The sequence below is a fragment of the Pectinophora gossypiella genome, chromosome 21, assembly GCF_024362695.1.
Source record: "Pectinophora gossypiella chromosome 21, ilPecGoss1.1, whole genome shotgun sequence".
NCBI classification, from domain to species: Eukaryota; Metazoa; Arthropoda; class Insecta; order Lepidoptera; family Gelechiidae; genus Pectinophora; species Pectinophora gossypiella.
In genome coordinates, this window is record NC_065424.1 from 9881458 (window position 1) to 9896838 (window position 15381).

The 15381-nt window shown below is 40.8% G+C and overlaps 1 protein-coding gene across 1 annotated transcript; it reads left to right on the top strand.

The window, feature by feature from the left end:
* Positions 1 to 85: 85 nt before the first annotated feature.
* On the top strand, positions 86 to 13644 carry LOC126376506 (glycosylphosphatidylinositol anchor attachment 1 protein). Its single transcript, XM_050023945.1, has 12 exons — positions 86 to 481; positions 1140 to 1259; positions 3389 to 3548; positions 4134 to 4424; positions 4907 to 5021; positions 6149 to 6239; positions 6875 to 7118; positions 7894 to 8307; positions 8876 to 9039; positions 10089 to 10207; positions 10980 to 11160; positions 13428 to 13644. The coding sequence occupies exons 1-12, from the start codon at positions 233 to 235 to the stop codon at positions 13521 to 13523; spliced, it is 2244 nt and encodes a 747-aa protein (XP_049879902.1). The 5' UTR covers positions 86 to 232; the 3' UTR covers positions 13524 to 13644.
* The last annotated feature ends 1737 nt before the right edge of the window (positions 13645 to 15381 follow it).

The window sequence follows — 15381 nt, forward strand, 5'->3', positions numbered from 1 at the left end:
TTATTCAAAGGCTGAATGCGCTAATGCTCTTTGCTTAGCAAGCCAAATAAAATAAACAATTTGACTTTGACATTTAGCTGTCAAAACAAAGATAAAATTCGGTGCGGTTTCCACATTTTTCTATCGAAAATGCATTGTTTTTCATAAAAAATGAGCTAAAAACCTATGAGTAAGAAACAATAAAACCTTCTCCAACAGTATTTTAGTTAAAGATTACTAGATATAGTCAAAAATGGGTCTTTTATCGGACCCTGAATACGGATCGGTAAAATGGGTGCGGGTGCTGAAGAAAATACATGGACCTCTTTGCTTCCTGTGCTATATTGGTGCCCTGATATGGTTTGTTATGTTAGGACATCGAGAGTTTAACAACGAGACGTATTTCTCTGAAAATGCGTTGCTTCCCGGCCTGGTAACGAATGAGTTTAACGGCGAACAAGCTGCTAAGCAGTTTTACAATGAATTCTTGCAAGAACTTGAGGTAAGTTAAGAAAACATTACAATGTGAACAATATAATTATAATGTAGTGGTTTTGCCCTTGAACTGATAAACTACCACTTTTTTGCTTGGTTAAGTATAACATACTAATAAAAACCGTGGTAGCCCAGTTGGTAGAATAAACCCAGGTTCGAATCCAGCGAATGATTGTCGAATTTGTTTTCGAATTAATGTTTGGATGCTAAATGATTATCTTGTGCACAGTGGTGAAGGAAAACATTGTGAGGAAACCCACATTGTAGTGGTATGTGACCTAACATGTATTGGGTTGGTTTTCCCTTCGCGGGTTGGAAGGTCAGACAGGCAGTCGCTTCTGTAAAAAACCGGACCTGTCAAATCTTCAGGTTAGGTAAGCGGACCCTGTGAAAAACGGGATAATGCTAGGGAAATGATGATGATACTATAAAAAAAAACACTTGCATTTGTAGAATTTAACATTTAAACAATTTTCAGACTAGCTAGATTTGTTTATCAATTTACTTACTTGACATTTTTAATAAAACTCATGACAAGTAAAATGGCATAAATGGCATATATACATCCCACTGCTGAGCACAGACCTCCCCTAAACCGGCCCTCCGGTTATGGAGCATACTTTGAGTAAATTATTTGAAATTCTAATGATGCGATTGAATTCCAGGATAAATACAATGATATGGATGAGATGCCCATACCCTGGCTGGTGGGCAAGATGTCACAGCTGCATCTGGAGGTCTACACGCACAACTTCACTCTAAACTACCCACTTGGACAAGGTCAGGTATGTATCAACAGAAAGTACCCCTTTAGCAACCATGCTGTTGGAAACCAGCAACAGGGTGAAGAGGCTCAAGGGAATGAATGTTCTTGGGCACTAAAAGTGATGGAGGGTTTCTAACAAATGTATAAAATCTAGTTAAAGTCTTGCAACAGTTTGCAGATAAAAGGAGCAGGAAAATACGAAGCAAATCAAAGTGTATAGCTGTTAGAATATTATATGTTATTAGAATTCTTTTTTTTTTTCATTTTTGTGCCCAAGCATGCGATCGATCGACTGACCATAAGCAGTTTTGATGGTTTGGTTTTATTAGCATGCAGGACAGGCCCCCTCATTAGAAGGCTGCCTTCATTAAGGTGCTACTGTATGTTATCCCATATGTGCGTCCTTTTGAGGCGTCTCATAGTATAGTGGTTGTCACTTAAACTCCGGGCCATTTTGTTTTGGTGATGAGTAATTCGATCTCTGTATAGCCTTGTAGTGGTGGCAATTTCTTGCTTAACTTTCCTCATTCCAAGGTACTCGTGAAGTTCGTTCGTGCGAGTGAACCAAGGTGCTCACACTATTGATTTGAGCACTCCGTTTTATATGTTATTAGAATTCTAACTGCTGTGACGTTTATATACCAAGATAACATATTATTATGATTTGTCTATTGTTTGAGTGGACACTATAGTATATCAGTGCAGAACTCACTGGATTCTTGTGGCTTTGCTTGTCCAAATATGGATTACTAACAAGGTGTATTTAATTAGTCATTTTTCATTTCCTCTCCTCCCCTATTACATGGGCCTTACACATAGCTGGCGAGGTGTGTGTGTATATACATGCATGGTCAGTGATGTGCTGTTCCTGGGAATTTTCCCAAAAGTTATGTAAAACATACATACATACATAAACTCACGCCTATTTCCCACCGGGGTAAGCAGAGACTATAGAATTCCATTTGCTTCGATCCTGACACACTTCTCTTGCTTCCTCCACATTCATCAATCGCTTCATACACGCACGCCGGTTCAGAGTAGATCGTATTGAACCTTTTCTATGGACATCTCCAATTTGATCATCGTAAGTGCTTCTCGGTCTTCCTCTGCCAGCCCTACCATCAACTTTCGCTTTATATACCGCTTTTGCAATTCTATTATCCTTCATCCGCTCAACGTGTCCAAACCAACCTAACATTCCCTTCTCAATCCCAGTCACTATATCGTCGTTATGTAAAAAGAGCTTTATTACTTACCCTTTAGGTATATAAGACCAGGGGGTTAAAAAGGCCACATTGAAGCAATTCATCTAAAAAAGCAATATTGCTATTTGACATTTGTTTGCATTGTGCATGGGGATGCATGGGATCCCGATCTCGCGAGATCTCGTCAAATTTTTCGGATTCAATCCCGAAGCATAATAATATGACGAGATCCCATTCGAGATTGACGGGATTGGGCAAATCTCCTTGATACATTGTTTTAAGTTTACGCGGTTATTATCATAAAAAATATATCGGGTGTCGAAATATCGGGAGTCTCATATCCCCATTTAAACGCGGTAAGAACCCGTTATTATGTGCTTTAATTAAATCTCCTTGAGTTATACTTTTTGTTTTGATTATGCTGATTTCCAAAGAAAACTAATTTATTTTCCTAGTAATATTGAAGAATTGAGGTTTTGTTTTCTTTAAAAAATATTTTGTTGTAATTAAACTCACCATCACAAACAAGCAGTTTTCATCGTGTTCAGCTATCCTAACGATATTTTTTTATGAACTAGACGAGATCCCAAAAATTTCGAAATCCCGCGGGATCTCGAATTAGAGATCTCGAGTCGGGATTGCATTCCATAATCGCGAACTTACTTCTTCTTCTTCTTTGCAATATTGTTTTTTAGATGAATCGTTTCGATGTGGCCTTTTTAACCCCCTAGATAACAAGAAAGAACAATTTGAAAAAGAAAAGCAAGTTAAAGTTTACTAGATATAGTCAAAAATGCAATCTTTACTATGAAAGAGTTTTTACAACGGGAACATTTTCACTTTGGGAACATTTCCGGGAACGGCTCATGACTGGGCGTGTTGCTATGTTACGTTATTTATTTATTTATTTATTTTTGAACTCTCAATTTGAAATCTCCGTCAGGTGTTCAAAGGCACGAACGTATACGGAATACTGCGGGCCCCGCGCACCTCGTCCCTCGAGGCGCTAGTAGTGAGTGCTCCGTACCGGCCCCTCGGCTCACACCAGAAGGGCACCGCTGCCGGCATCGCCCTCATGCTTGCGTTTGCGCAGTTTGCCAGACGTGAGTTACTGGATTTCTTATTACTATGCATATTGTGAGTGTGATATTTTGAAGATTTGCGATATGGGTGTAAGTTGTAGGGTTGGAAGAGGAAGGCCTAAATGTACTTATTGTATTGTTGTAGTTAAGAGACTTTTTGTAATTATTTCTTTTTATTTTGGTGCAATAAAGTGTATTTGTATTGTATTGTATTGTATTGTTTTCCCACGAGGCGGCCCGGCCTACAGGCAGGAACATTAACTTGGGATTTGTTCGATCTTTGATCTTGCGTCAGTGTTCCATTGAATGCCGTGACTGGCGATGATTTGGTTATATCGTCCATACATTTCGAGTATATTGTTTTACATTTTGTCACATAATTTCTAATCCTCATGGATTTAATCAGTGTTACTTTTACTGATTTTATAGCGCATAGATTATGGGTTTTTCATACACACATTTTGAGCATTGTCCTTAATAAATAAAGCAGTAGTTTTAGGCTGATGAGACGTTCGTTATGTAAAAATCGACGATTCAAAGTGTAACTATGTTACTTACTGAATAAAGATATTTTTGAATTTGAATTTTGAATTACTTCGATTACAGCTCAAAAATACTGGGCGAAGGACATAATATTCCTAGTAACGGAACACGAACAACTAGGAATGCAGGCGTGGTTGGAAGCTTACCACGGCTTGCAGAGCGACACGGAAACCTTCTACTCTAGCCTTGGCAGCTTCTGGAAGCCTGGTACCACGGGCAAGAAGTTGGAGCAAATGTTAGCGGGATTCGGATGGAGTAACGAACACCAGAAGTGCTTGGATCCTGGCAAATTGAAAGGAAGATCTGGGTCTATTCAAGCGGCGATTAATTTGGAGATCCATGATCCTAAAATCAGTAAGTTTCTTATATCTTGGAAAATAATTTTCATAATTAAATGTTAATAATTTTTGGACAACAAAATGATCCTATAAGGGTTCCGTTTCTCCTTTTGAGGTTGGAACCCTAAAAATTAAAAAAAAAAGAAAAGAGTCATTTAAGAGTCTTTTTGTAATTATTTCTTTTTATTTTGGTGCAATAAAGTGTCTTTGTATTTATAATGAAATATGTTTTCTTTTTACATGATGTGATTTTTGTAATATACAGCGTGTTAGTGACATCGTAACAAAAACTTTGAGGGATGACTCGGACCATGATCCTAAAGTGGAATTTTCCGTCGCAAAAGTATGAAACTGAAAATAATTAAAAAATACAAAAAATCATGAATTTTCGGACATGAACTTCCAATTGAAATTAACACAGAATCATGGTCTGAATCATCCCCCTCAGTATTCGTTACAATGTCACTAACACCCTGTATATTGTTCTTAATATTACAGAGTACATAGAAGTGAAAGTAGAAGGATTGAACGGACAATTACCCAATTTGGATCTTGTCAACTTAGTTCACAAGCTGTGTGTTAAATCTGGGATCCATCACTCTTACAAGAACAGGTATGTTGTGATCCATTGTCAAATGGATATATCTAATATTTAGTTGTAAGTTGTTTGTAACGTCCCCACTGCTGGGGCACGGGCCTTCCCTATGGATGGATAGGGAGATCGGGCCTTAAACCATCACGCGGGCCCAGTGCGGATTGATGGTTATTAACGACTGCTAATGCAGCCGGGACCAACGGCTTAACGTGCCTTCCGAAGCACGGAGGAGCTCGAGATGAAAACTTTTTTTTTGTGGTCACCCATCCTGTGACCGGCCTTTGCGAAAGTTGCTTAACTTCAACAATCGCAGACCGAGCGCGTTTACCGCTGCGCCACCGAGCTCCTCTACTACAAACAAATACTTCATACAAACCACCTCGTTTAACTCAGACACTACACATTGACGTTATGGTACACGCATATCTGTCATCATCATCAATTTAAGAGCCACGCTCTTGTCGGTGTAGCATTTTCCATTCCAGTCTATCAAAGGCCAATTCCTTGACTTCCCTATAAGACACGACGTTAACCTTTTCTTTAATCTGTTCCATGTAAGCTCTTCTTCTCCTCAAAGATGCATAATAATATGTTTGTTATCCATGAAATTAGAAGGAAGGAATCTGTACAGCTCCATCTATATTTATTTTAAGGAACATAGCCTGAAGAGTCCCTCAGTACCAACATAGCTCACTTGTGTAATAATTAGTGATGTGCCGGATCGTTAAAAATGCATATCCGCGGATACGGACCTGAATACGGATATTTAGTGTAAAGATCCGCGGATACGGATACAGATACGGATGTTTATTTTCTTAAAAAAAAAGATTAAAGTTTTAGTTATTTCATTGTTACAAAAGTGATATTTTATCTTGCTTTCATTATAAAGATCTATCTATCTAAATGTTTGCAATATAAAGGTGCCAAATATTTGATTTTAGGAAATAAAAACAATCTGAATGGAATTTTATAGTTTTTTATTTAATAATTCTACTTAATCACCTGAAAAAGATCCGTAAAAGATCCGCGTGAAAAGTAACGGACACGGATACGGATACAGATTTTTCTTTTATCTCGGATATCCGCGGATACGGATACGTATACGGATATTCGGAAAAACACTAGTAATAATGTACTATTTCCAGTTACTCCTGGATTCGAACCCGCAATAAGATGGAGGAATGGATGAACGGCATCTGGACCATGCTGGGTATGGTGTCCACACAAATTGCTGGGGTAAGTGGACATGCTTTTTTTTATGAACGTGTCCTGTGGGAGTATGAGAGGCAGAGAGGAAGGGGAAGGAAGATGGCGGCGGTTAGACACTCTTCTTTCGTGTGCGTTGTGAGGATTACCAACCTCATCAACCCTGATGTCAGGGTTACTATTGAGCCGCCAAAGACATGACTCATGTAACGAGCGCGTACTTACATCAGTAAGTCGGGACCAACGGCTTAACGTGCCTTCCGATGCACGGATCGTCTTACTTTCGGACGAGGTGATCAGCCTGTAATGTCCTAACCAAACTAGAGATCACGAAGTGATTTATGTGACGTCCCCACCAGGATTCGAACCTAGGACCTCCGGATCGTGAGCCCAACGCTCAACCACTGGACCACGGAGGCTGTTGGTGTTCTGTTTTTTAAAGAAAATTAAAGAAAAAGTTGAAGTCATTTTATTTTTACTCCACCACCCTACATGTACAGTCATGAACAATATCATGTACCCACTTTGGAACCCTGTCGCACTATCATATTTGACATTTAATGAGACTTATGGATTAGTTTGTCAAAAAACTTAATGTGACATGGTTTCAAAGTGTAAACATATTAGTACTTGTGACCGTATGTGATGAAGTCAGTTTTTTTCAGGTACCAAACGGCAACCACGGATTGTTCCACCGCTTCGGTATAGAAGCAGTCACTCTGGAGGGGCGGAGCGCCAACGACATGGCTGGGACACCTCCTAAAGTGAACTCTCTTTCTCCTGCTAACTTCTACCGCCTTGGTGTCGCGCTGGAGAGTATACTGCGCAGTCTGAACAACTTATTAGAGCGGTTCCACCAGAGCTACTTCTTTTATTTGCTAGCGGCTACTAATAGGTTCATTTCTATTGGTGAGTTTATTACACAGGGTGTTAGTGACATCGTAACGAAAACTTGGAGGGATGATTCAGACCATGATTCTGAGTTGATATCAAGAGGAATTTTCCGTCGCAAAAGTATGGATCGGAAAATAATTTAAAAAAAAACCAAAAATTTTCATGAATTTTTGTCAGGAAATTCCACTTGATATCAACTCAGAATCATGGTCTGAATCATCCCTCTAAGTTTTCGTTACGATGTCACTAACACCCTGTATAATATGTTTTTGCGATTACAAACTTATTTGCAGTTGGTAAACTAATCGGGACCTATTCCGATGTTTGGAGATAATAGTTTTTCAACAGCAAAGGCAAAACGTCGACACCCGCGATCTTCTTCTATCGTGTGGGTTGTGAGGTGGATGACCAACCTCATCAACCCTGGTGTCAGGGTTATTATTGAGCCGCCAAAGGTCCCTGACGTGACTCATGTAACGACTACGTATTTACACGTAGGTTACTACTTACTACGTAAGTAGTAACCTACTACTACTTACTACGTAAGTAGTAACCTACTACCAACCGGGACCAACGACTTAACGTGCCTTCCGAAGCACGGATCATCTTACTTCTGGACAATCAGATGATCAGCCTGCAATGTCCTAACCAAACTGGGGATCACGGAGTGATTAGTTCCCAGCGGGATTCGAACCCGGGACCTCAGGATCGTGAGCAGAACGCTCAACCACTGGGCCACGGAGGCCGGTGCGCGAGCCTCATACTTGACCTGTTTTTTTTTCTGTTTCAGGCCAATACATGCCGTCTCTCTGTTTGCTCTGCGTAGCGATGTTAATCCGGGCGTTAGCTCTTTGGGTGAGCATACAACAGGACGCCGATGAAGAGGACAAACAGATAGACGAACAACCGAAGCGAAAAGCGAAGACCTCCGAGTCCGAAGTACCAGGGGATAATGACAACGAAGAAGTTGTAGAACAAACCCAAGAGACAACCCTTAGACACCGCAAGAAATCCGAACCAAAAGTACTAGGCGATAAGGAAGCGAAAGAAGCATCGAACAAAGCGAAGAAAGAGAAAAAACATAAGAAAACAAAGAAGTTAGAAGAGTCAAGAATGAGTATTGTTAATATCGGCGCGAATTATCTGCTTGTGCATTTGATTGGTTATGGTGTTATGAATTCGCCGCTGTTGTTGAGCCAAATTGGTAAGTTGCTTACTGTTGTGTAATGAATGTATGTACGTCTGTTCCCTTTTAACTTCTAAGCCAGTTGTCAGAATTTGACAAATGAGTTGTCACTTTTTAATTTTTAATTCCAGTTCTCTTTTGAAGGTTTATGGCCACGCCTGCTTATGTAGTCAATTTATTACGTGACTTATCGCAGATTTGCTGCATATGTTATTAACTACTTGGGCGGTCAAATGGGGAGCGCTGACGGCTCTCACCCGGTGCAAAATTTAAGACAACAGGCCTGAGGGTGTCCAGTTGGGCGCGAACGAATGTTGTACAGATGGCGTACCGTTTATAATGTTTGAAAAACATTCACACACACCACAGCCTCCATGGTCTAGTGGTTAGAGATCCGGGTTCGATTCCCGATGGGGATATTGTCGAAATCACTTTGTTAGTCTGACCTCCAGATCGTGAGCCTAACGCTCTAACCACTAGACTACGGAGGCTGTGGTGTGTGTGAATGTTTTTCAAACATATAAACGGTACGCCATCTTTTCATCTAAATGTTATCTATGAATAATTATGCATATTTCCTTTTCAGGGTCCCAATACTTTGACCTGCTCTCAGAAGTGGCGGTGTACTATGGTCTGGTAGCAATCTCCGTACTGTTGGCCATAGTTACTCCGTTCCTACCGAGACTGCTGCGCGCGGGCCGCATGAGTACCGAGGAGATGGCGTTAGTGAACATTTTGGTATTAGTCGAGGTAAGGATTATTCTGAGTGAGGTCCTTTATTTCAGGACGCCACCACAAATTATTGATTTTAAGTTTACGCGGTTATTATCATAATTAAAGCACATAATAACGGGTTCTTACCGCGTTTAAATGGGGATATGAGACTCCCGATATTTCGACACTGTTGCAAGTGCCATGATCACGGGATGACTGATGAGATTGGAGTGGAGTAGGTAGATCCATAATTTTCTACGGGCAGACATATCTGTCTACCCTCTTTCTTTGCCGCTTGTTTATGTTTTTGATATCGGAATGTTCGGAACCATCTGAACTCGCACCAAACTCACTACGACAAACCGCACTCACTGTGTCCTCACGTTTTTTTCACGAAAAAATAAACCCGTTATTATGTGCTTTAATTACAAATTATTGAGCCATTTATTTTGGGCTGTTTTTTGGGAGCTGGTAATGTAAACTTAGTACAGACGCTGGTGGGGAGCGGAGAGTTGCCGTTCTATACGTAGTATCATTCCTTATTCTATGAGACTGATCAGAATGTATGTAGAAAAGTGAGAATACTATGGAAGGATAATGAATGGGAATTTGATTGTTTATGGTATGAAAGGAGGATGGTTAATGAATAGGACGTAAGGCAGTTTTAAAAAGTAAGAAAGGCGGGGTCTATGGTGCTTTAGCGGCGAGGGTGTGCTGCCGCCAAAGGATGTTTTCGGGGTACCGAACTGAGCATAGTACCCCGCTAGCCACAAGTTGGTAGTGTGACTAGGGATCGACGATCCAACAGTGTTGTGTTGGAAGTTGTATATATGCGTCTTGCTGTGTAAACTTCGATATCGCGTTTCACGACTGCTTGAAGACTGCATTATTGAATGTGGCGCCATCTGTTGCATGTGAGCGGAACTAGGTGGCCAACTAGTTGGGTCCGCTACAGTGCGATGTCGGTCGCGTTAGAGGATTTTGTTTGTTAAAAGGAGTAAAAATATTGAAAATATCCCGTGTTATTTCTATATCCTACATGTATCTGTGTTCTTCGGCGTCGTAATGTAAATGTTTGTGTTCAGGTGTCGACCGCGTGCCTCACGGTGGGCATGCATAACTTCCCGCTGGGGCTGGCGGCCGCGGCGCTGTACACCCCCCTCGCGCTGGTGGCACAGCCACCACAGCATACTGACAGGAAGAGGTGAGATCACTATACAACAAAACATAATAAGAAAAGAACGTCTAGGGCAATGTGCCGAGGTTTTTCTTTTAGCTACTTTTCCCAGCTTATACAGGTTATGAGAAACTGCAGTATGTAGTTTACAAAGTGTAACTATGTTACCTACTGAATAAAGATATTTTTGAATTGGGATTTTGATCATAGCATACATTTACATACAGTAAATTGGCGGTGAGAATATGTTGTAATTAATAAATATATAAATAGCAATCACACCTGTATACCCAAAAGGTGGACAGGAATTCAAAAGTAAAGTCATGAATTCAGTGGTTTAGAGCCCGTACAGGGAAGCGAACCAGGCCTCCGGATGGTAAGCCCAACGCTCAGTCACTGGATCACCAGGTAGTCACTAATAATTTGTCTGGCAAACGCTTTTTGTAGGGTTGGGACGGCAAACAGGCTGAGAGTTGAGAGGCCTGCATGTTCCCGACCTTGTCATAATGTCATAAACAGCCTATATACGTCCCACTGCTGGGCACAAGTCTCCCCTGAATCAACCAGAGTGGCTATGGAGCATACTCCACGCTGCTCCACTGCGTCTTGCCGACCTTGAGCCTTTTTTGAAGAATCCCATATCAAAGCGCAGAGGGGCAACCTCGGAGGAAATCACATGCCACATTTTACACGTACGCAGCAGAATCGAGCGCATGATCTGTGTCAACTTAGATTTAAAAAAAAATGTTTTTTAAATGATCTTTTTTTTAAAAAAAGTTGTTTTTAAATATTGTTTCAGCCAAATAATCCTGTTCTTGAAGCGCGTGTTCTGCCTCCTCCTCCAGCCGCTAAGTATAACAACCATCGCGCTAGTGGCGTACGGGCGTGTGTTGTTCCCTGAGGAAGAGTGGCTGGACTGCGCCGGTCGCGGGCTCGACGCCGCCATGCAGGCCGTCATGTTCGCCATCGTCGACTCCCTGGTCAGTATGCGCGCCTGGTACTTTCATAATGCTTGTAGTGTTTTTGGAAGGGAAAAAACATAGGAGTACATACATACTCTCTGGGTAGTATGCGCGCCTGGTCCTTTCATAATACTTTGGATTGGAAAAACAGGCCAAGTGTGACTTGGACTCCCGGGTACGTAGGGTTACATACATCTCTCTGGTCACTATGCGCGCCTGGTACTTTCATAATACTTGCAGTGTTTTTTGGAAGGGAAAAACGGGCCAAGTGTGAGTGGGAGTCGCGGGTACGTAGGGGTACATTCATCTCTCTGGTCACTATGCGCGCCTGGTAGTTTCATAATGCTTGCAGTGTTTTTGGAAGGGAAAAACGGGCCAAGTGTGAGTTGGACTCGCGGGTACGTAGGGTTACATACATCTCTCTGGTCACTATGCGCGCCTGGTACTTTCATAATACTTGCAGTGTTTTTTGGAAGGGAAAAACGGTCAAGTGTGAGTTGGACTCGCGGGTACGTAGGGGTACATACATCTCTCTGGTCACTATGCGCGCCTGGTACTTTCATAATACTTGCAGTGTTTTTTGGAAGGGAAAAACGGTCAAGTGTGAGTTGGACTCGCGGGTACGTAGGGGTACATACATCTCTCTGGTCACTATGCGCGCCTGGTACTTTCATAATACTTGCAGTGTTTTTTGGAAGGGAAAAACGGTCAAGTGTGAGTTGGACTCGCGGGTACGTAGGGGTACATTCATCTCTCTGGTCACTATGCGCGCCTGGTAGTTTCATAATGCTTGCAGTGTTTTTGGAAGGGAAAAACGGGCCAAGTGTAAGTTGGACTCGCGCGGGTACATAGGAGTATATACATCTCTCTGCTCGGTATGCGCGCCTGGTACTTCCATAATGCTTGCAGTGTTTTTGGAAGTGAAAAACGGCTAAGTGTGAGTTGGACTCGCGAAGTATTTCCGTACGTAGGGTACATACCATAGAATCATGCCTAGAATCCCTAATGTGATGAGTAGAGACTCACTCAAGTCAAGAGTAAATAAAACAACACTCCGTCTCCGTCACTTCACTTTATTTTGCGACATTCGAACACAGCTCCAAACACTACACTAGCACTGCACGAACACTGCGCTTAACACTGCGCTTAACACTGCACTTGACACTGCACTTAACACTGTCCTTCACTTCCACTTTTTCTTTACTTTCACTTTTTCACTTCTTAGAGCCACTTTAATATTCGTTTTTGTAAATTACATACATTCATAAACTCACGCCTATTTCCCACCGAGGTAAGCAGAGACTATGGAATTCCCTTTACTTCGATACTGACACATATCTCTTTCTTCTTTTTGTAAACTAATCACGATATATAGATAATAGTTTTTCAACGGCAAAGTTTTCAAAGCCTTCCAGAGATGATTGCTATCTTTGTTAACTTATGACAGTTGGTACGGACCTCTCAGTGGTCGCTCGCTGGTTATTTATGACTATTGTTTGATGAATGATTAACCCGGCCTCAGGGGGGATAGAGTCATCTTCTCTGCTCTCCACTGGGGCAATTCCTGTTCGGCGCATCCTTGCCTTGTACTTCAGTAGGCCTTATTGACAGAGAGCAGCAGTGATTGTCAGTACTATTGAGAGACGGAGGACAGGAGTCCTAATACGGTTTTGAAATAGACTACTCTGAACGCCATCCTACTCGCGTCAGACAGAGTACTGCGGGGCGGAAGGCAAGAATCAGAATCAGAATCATTTATTCAACGTAATTATCATGGATAAACTTGTAAAAGGTCAATGTAACATTTTTGAATTTACGTCATTTCGCAAGGTGTTATGGCTGAGGAGAAGAAATGACAAGAAACTGCAACAGCAACACATCTTTTAAAAACCAAAATTTAATGACCAGAGGAACACACTCAATACCAGACATTTTTATCATTTAGGTAGTCATTAATCTTATAATAATCTTTTTTACATAAAGTAAGCTTCACATGAGCTTTAAATTTATTTTCTGACAAATTTAAAATATTATCTGGTATTTTATTGTAAAAACGTATACATAACCCCAAAAAAGATGAATTTAATTTACTTACTTAATCTAGAATTTTGAATAGCAATTTTATTTTTATTTCTTGTATTGTAAGTATGCCTTTCACAGTTTCTCGAAAGGAGAGATACATTATAAGAGGGAAACCACTGCCGTATTTTTCCCTAAAAAGTAGCACGGAGACTGCTACACCGAAAAGAACGTGGCTCTTAAATGACTGATAATGTTTTTTACAGATCTACGGCAACTGGTTATTCAACGTAGCGACGGCAGTATTTCTACCCACTTGGATTATATTCTGGCAGATCCTGTGCAACAGAGTAGAAGCTTAGACGTCGCGTCAAAAATTGGTTAATTTATGTTGTGATTATGTTTTTATTTCGATAACACTTATCGACTAATGCATTTGTGTGTCATTCCAAAGACTTGAACAAATAAATTAAAGACTTTTTACGCTGTTGTCTTTTTTTAATAAATAAATGTGGGAATGGAACGTAAGTTGAATGGAACGTGGAAGAAAGAGAGGGGTGTGCGAAAGGGACGGGAAGAGTGTGATGGCGGTTGAAGAGTGTACGTGCGGGGGTCGGATTTTTAAATTGGAAAAACTAGAAGAGTTTTATTTCCGCCTCTCTCTCTCTTAATTTAAGAGCTGCGCTCTTGTCGGTGGAGTAATCGCTCATGTAACAACTACTTACTTACATCAGTAAGCCGGGACCAACGGCTTAACGTGCCTTCCGAAGCACGGATCATCATACTTTCGGACAATCAGGTGATCAGCCTGTAATGTCCTAACCAAACTAGGGATCACAAAGTGTTTTTTGTGATATGTCCCCACCGGGATACGAACCCGGGACCTCCGGATCGTGAGCCCAACGATCAACCACTGGACCACGGAGACCGTTATGTAAAAAATGACAATTTAAAGTTACCTACTTACTGAATATTTTTGCTTTCCAGGATTCGTTCCTCAAAACAATTCTTCTTGGATTCTTAATTGCAAAATCTAAAGATAGTTTTATACCTAAACACGTTTGCAGGGCATTTAAATGACGAGTGAGTTATTGTAATATTAGCGCACCTAATCTTTAATACGCAATTTTTTACAACTTCATTCGTCACATGTATTCGGGGTAATAAAATAATTTGTGCTTATAATCTTAAGCTGTAGCCACACCACAATCTTAATTACACATATAAGTATTATTTACCTTTTTACACACATAACTATACAAAAGTCATTGTTGATAATTATATCATTATTTCAATCTATTTCTTTACTTTTTAATAGTCAAATCAAAATATATAAAAGGAGAAACTGACATATCAACGCCCAGGCTTAACGGTTAAACGTAGGCACTTGAAATTTGAAAGGGACGTAGCTTAGGTACCGTAGTGATGCACTAAGAAAGGAATTCCCACGGGAACGGGAATTAGCGGGAAAATCCTTTTGTATGAAAAATCTTAACCACTTAAGTTAGACGCTTGAAATTTGGCATGCAAGTACCTTAGTAAACTTAAAGCTTAGTTGCAACAGGGTATTGCAAAATTCCCAGGGGAACGGGAGTTATCGGGAAAAAACATTTGTATGAAAAAAATCTAAACCGCGTAAGATACGAGTAGATGTTTTCAATCTAGCTTGCATGCATACCTTAGTAAAAAAATGTTGTATGAAAAAATCTAAACTGCATAAGTTAGATGCTTGAAATTTGACATGCACTCCCACACACACAAAAGATCTCTCTTTTATAACACGCCACGCGGACGAAGTCGCGGGCAAAAGCTAGTCTTAATAAATATACAATTTATCAATAAAATTATTAAAAAATCTTAGTCCATAAATAACCAGGCCCTGACCATTCCCGGTGGTGCAAAGGTGCCCATAACGCTCGCCGCATTACCGCACTGAATAGCATTATTTCAAACTCGCGCCCGTAACACCTAATGGGGTGGGCAGAGCCACAAGTAATCAGAGACAACTTGCAAACACTGTTGATACAAAGTCTTAAGATGGATATGATGAACAAGGTGCAAGGGATCAGCCTATAGCCTATAACAAATTATCCATCATGTCGTATTTTCCGACATGCCCGTTCTTTGAAGAACGTCTAGGGCCCTGTGCCGAGGATTTTCTTGCAGCTTCTTTTCCCCGGCTATACAGGTTGTGAGAAGCCGCAGTAGTTTTAGGCGGAT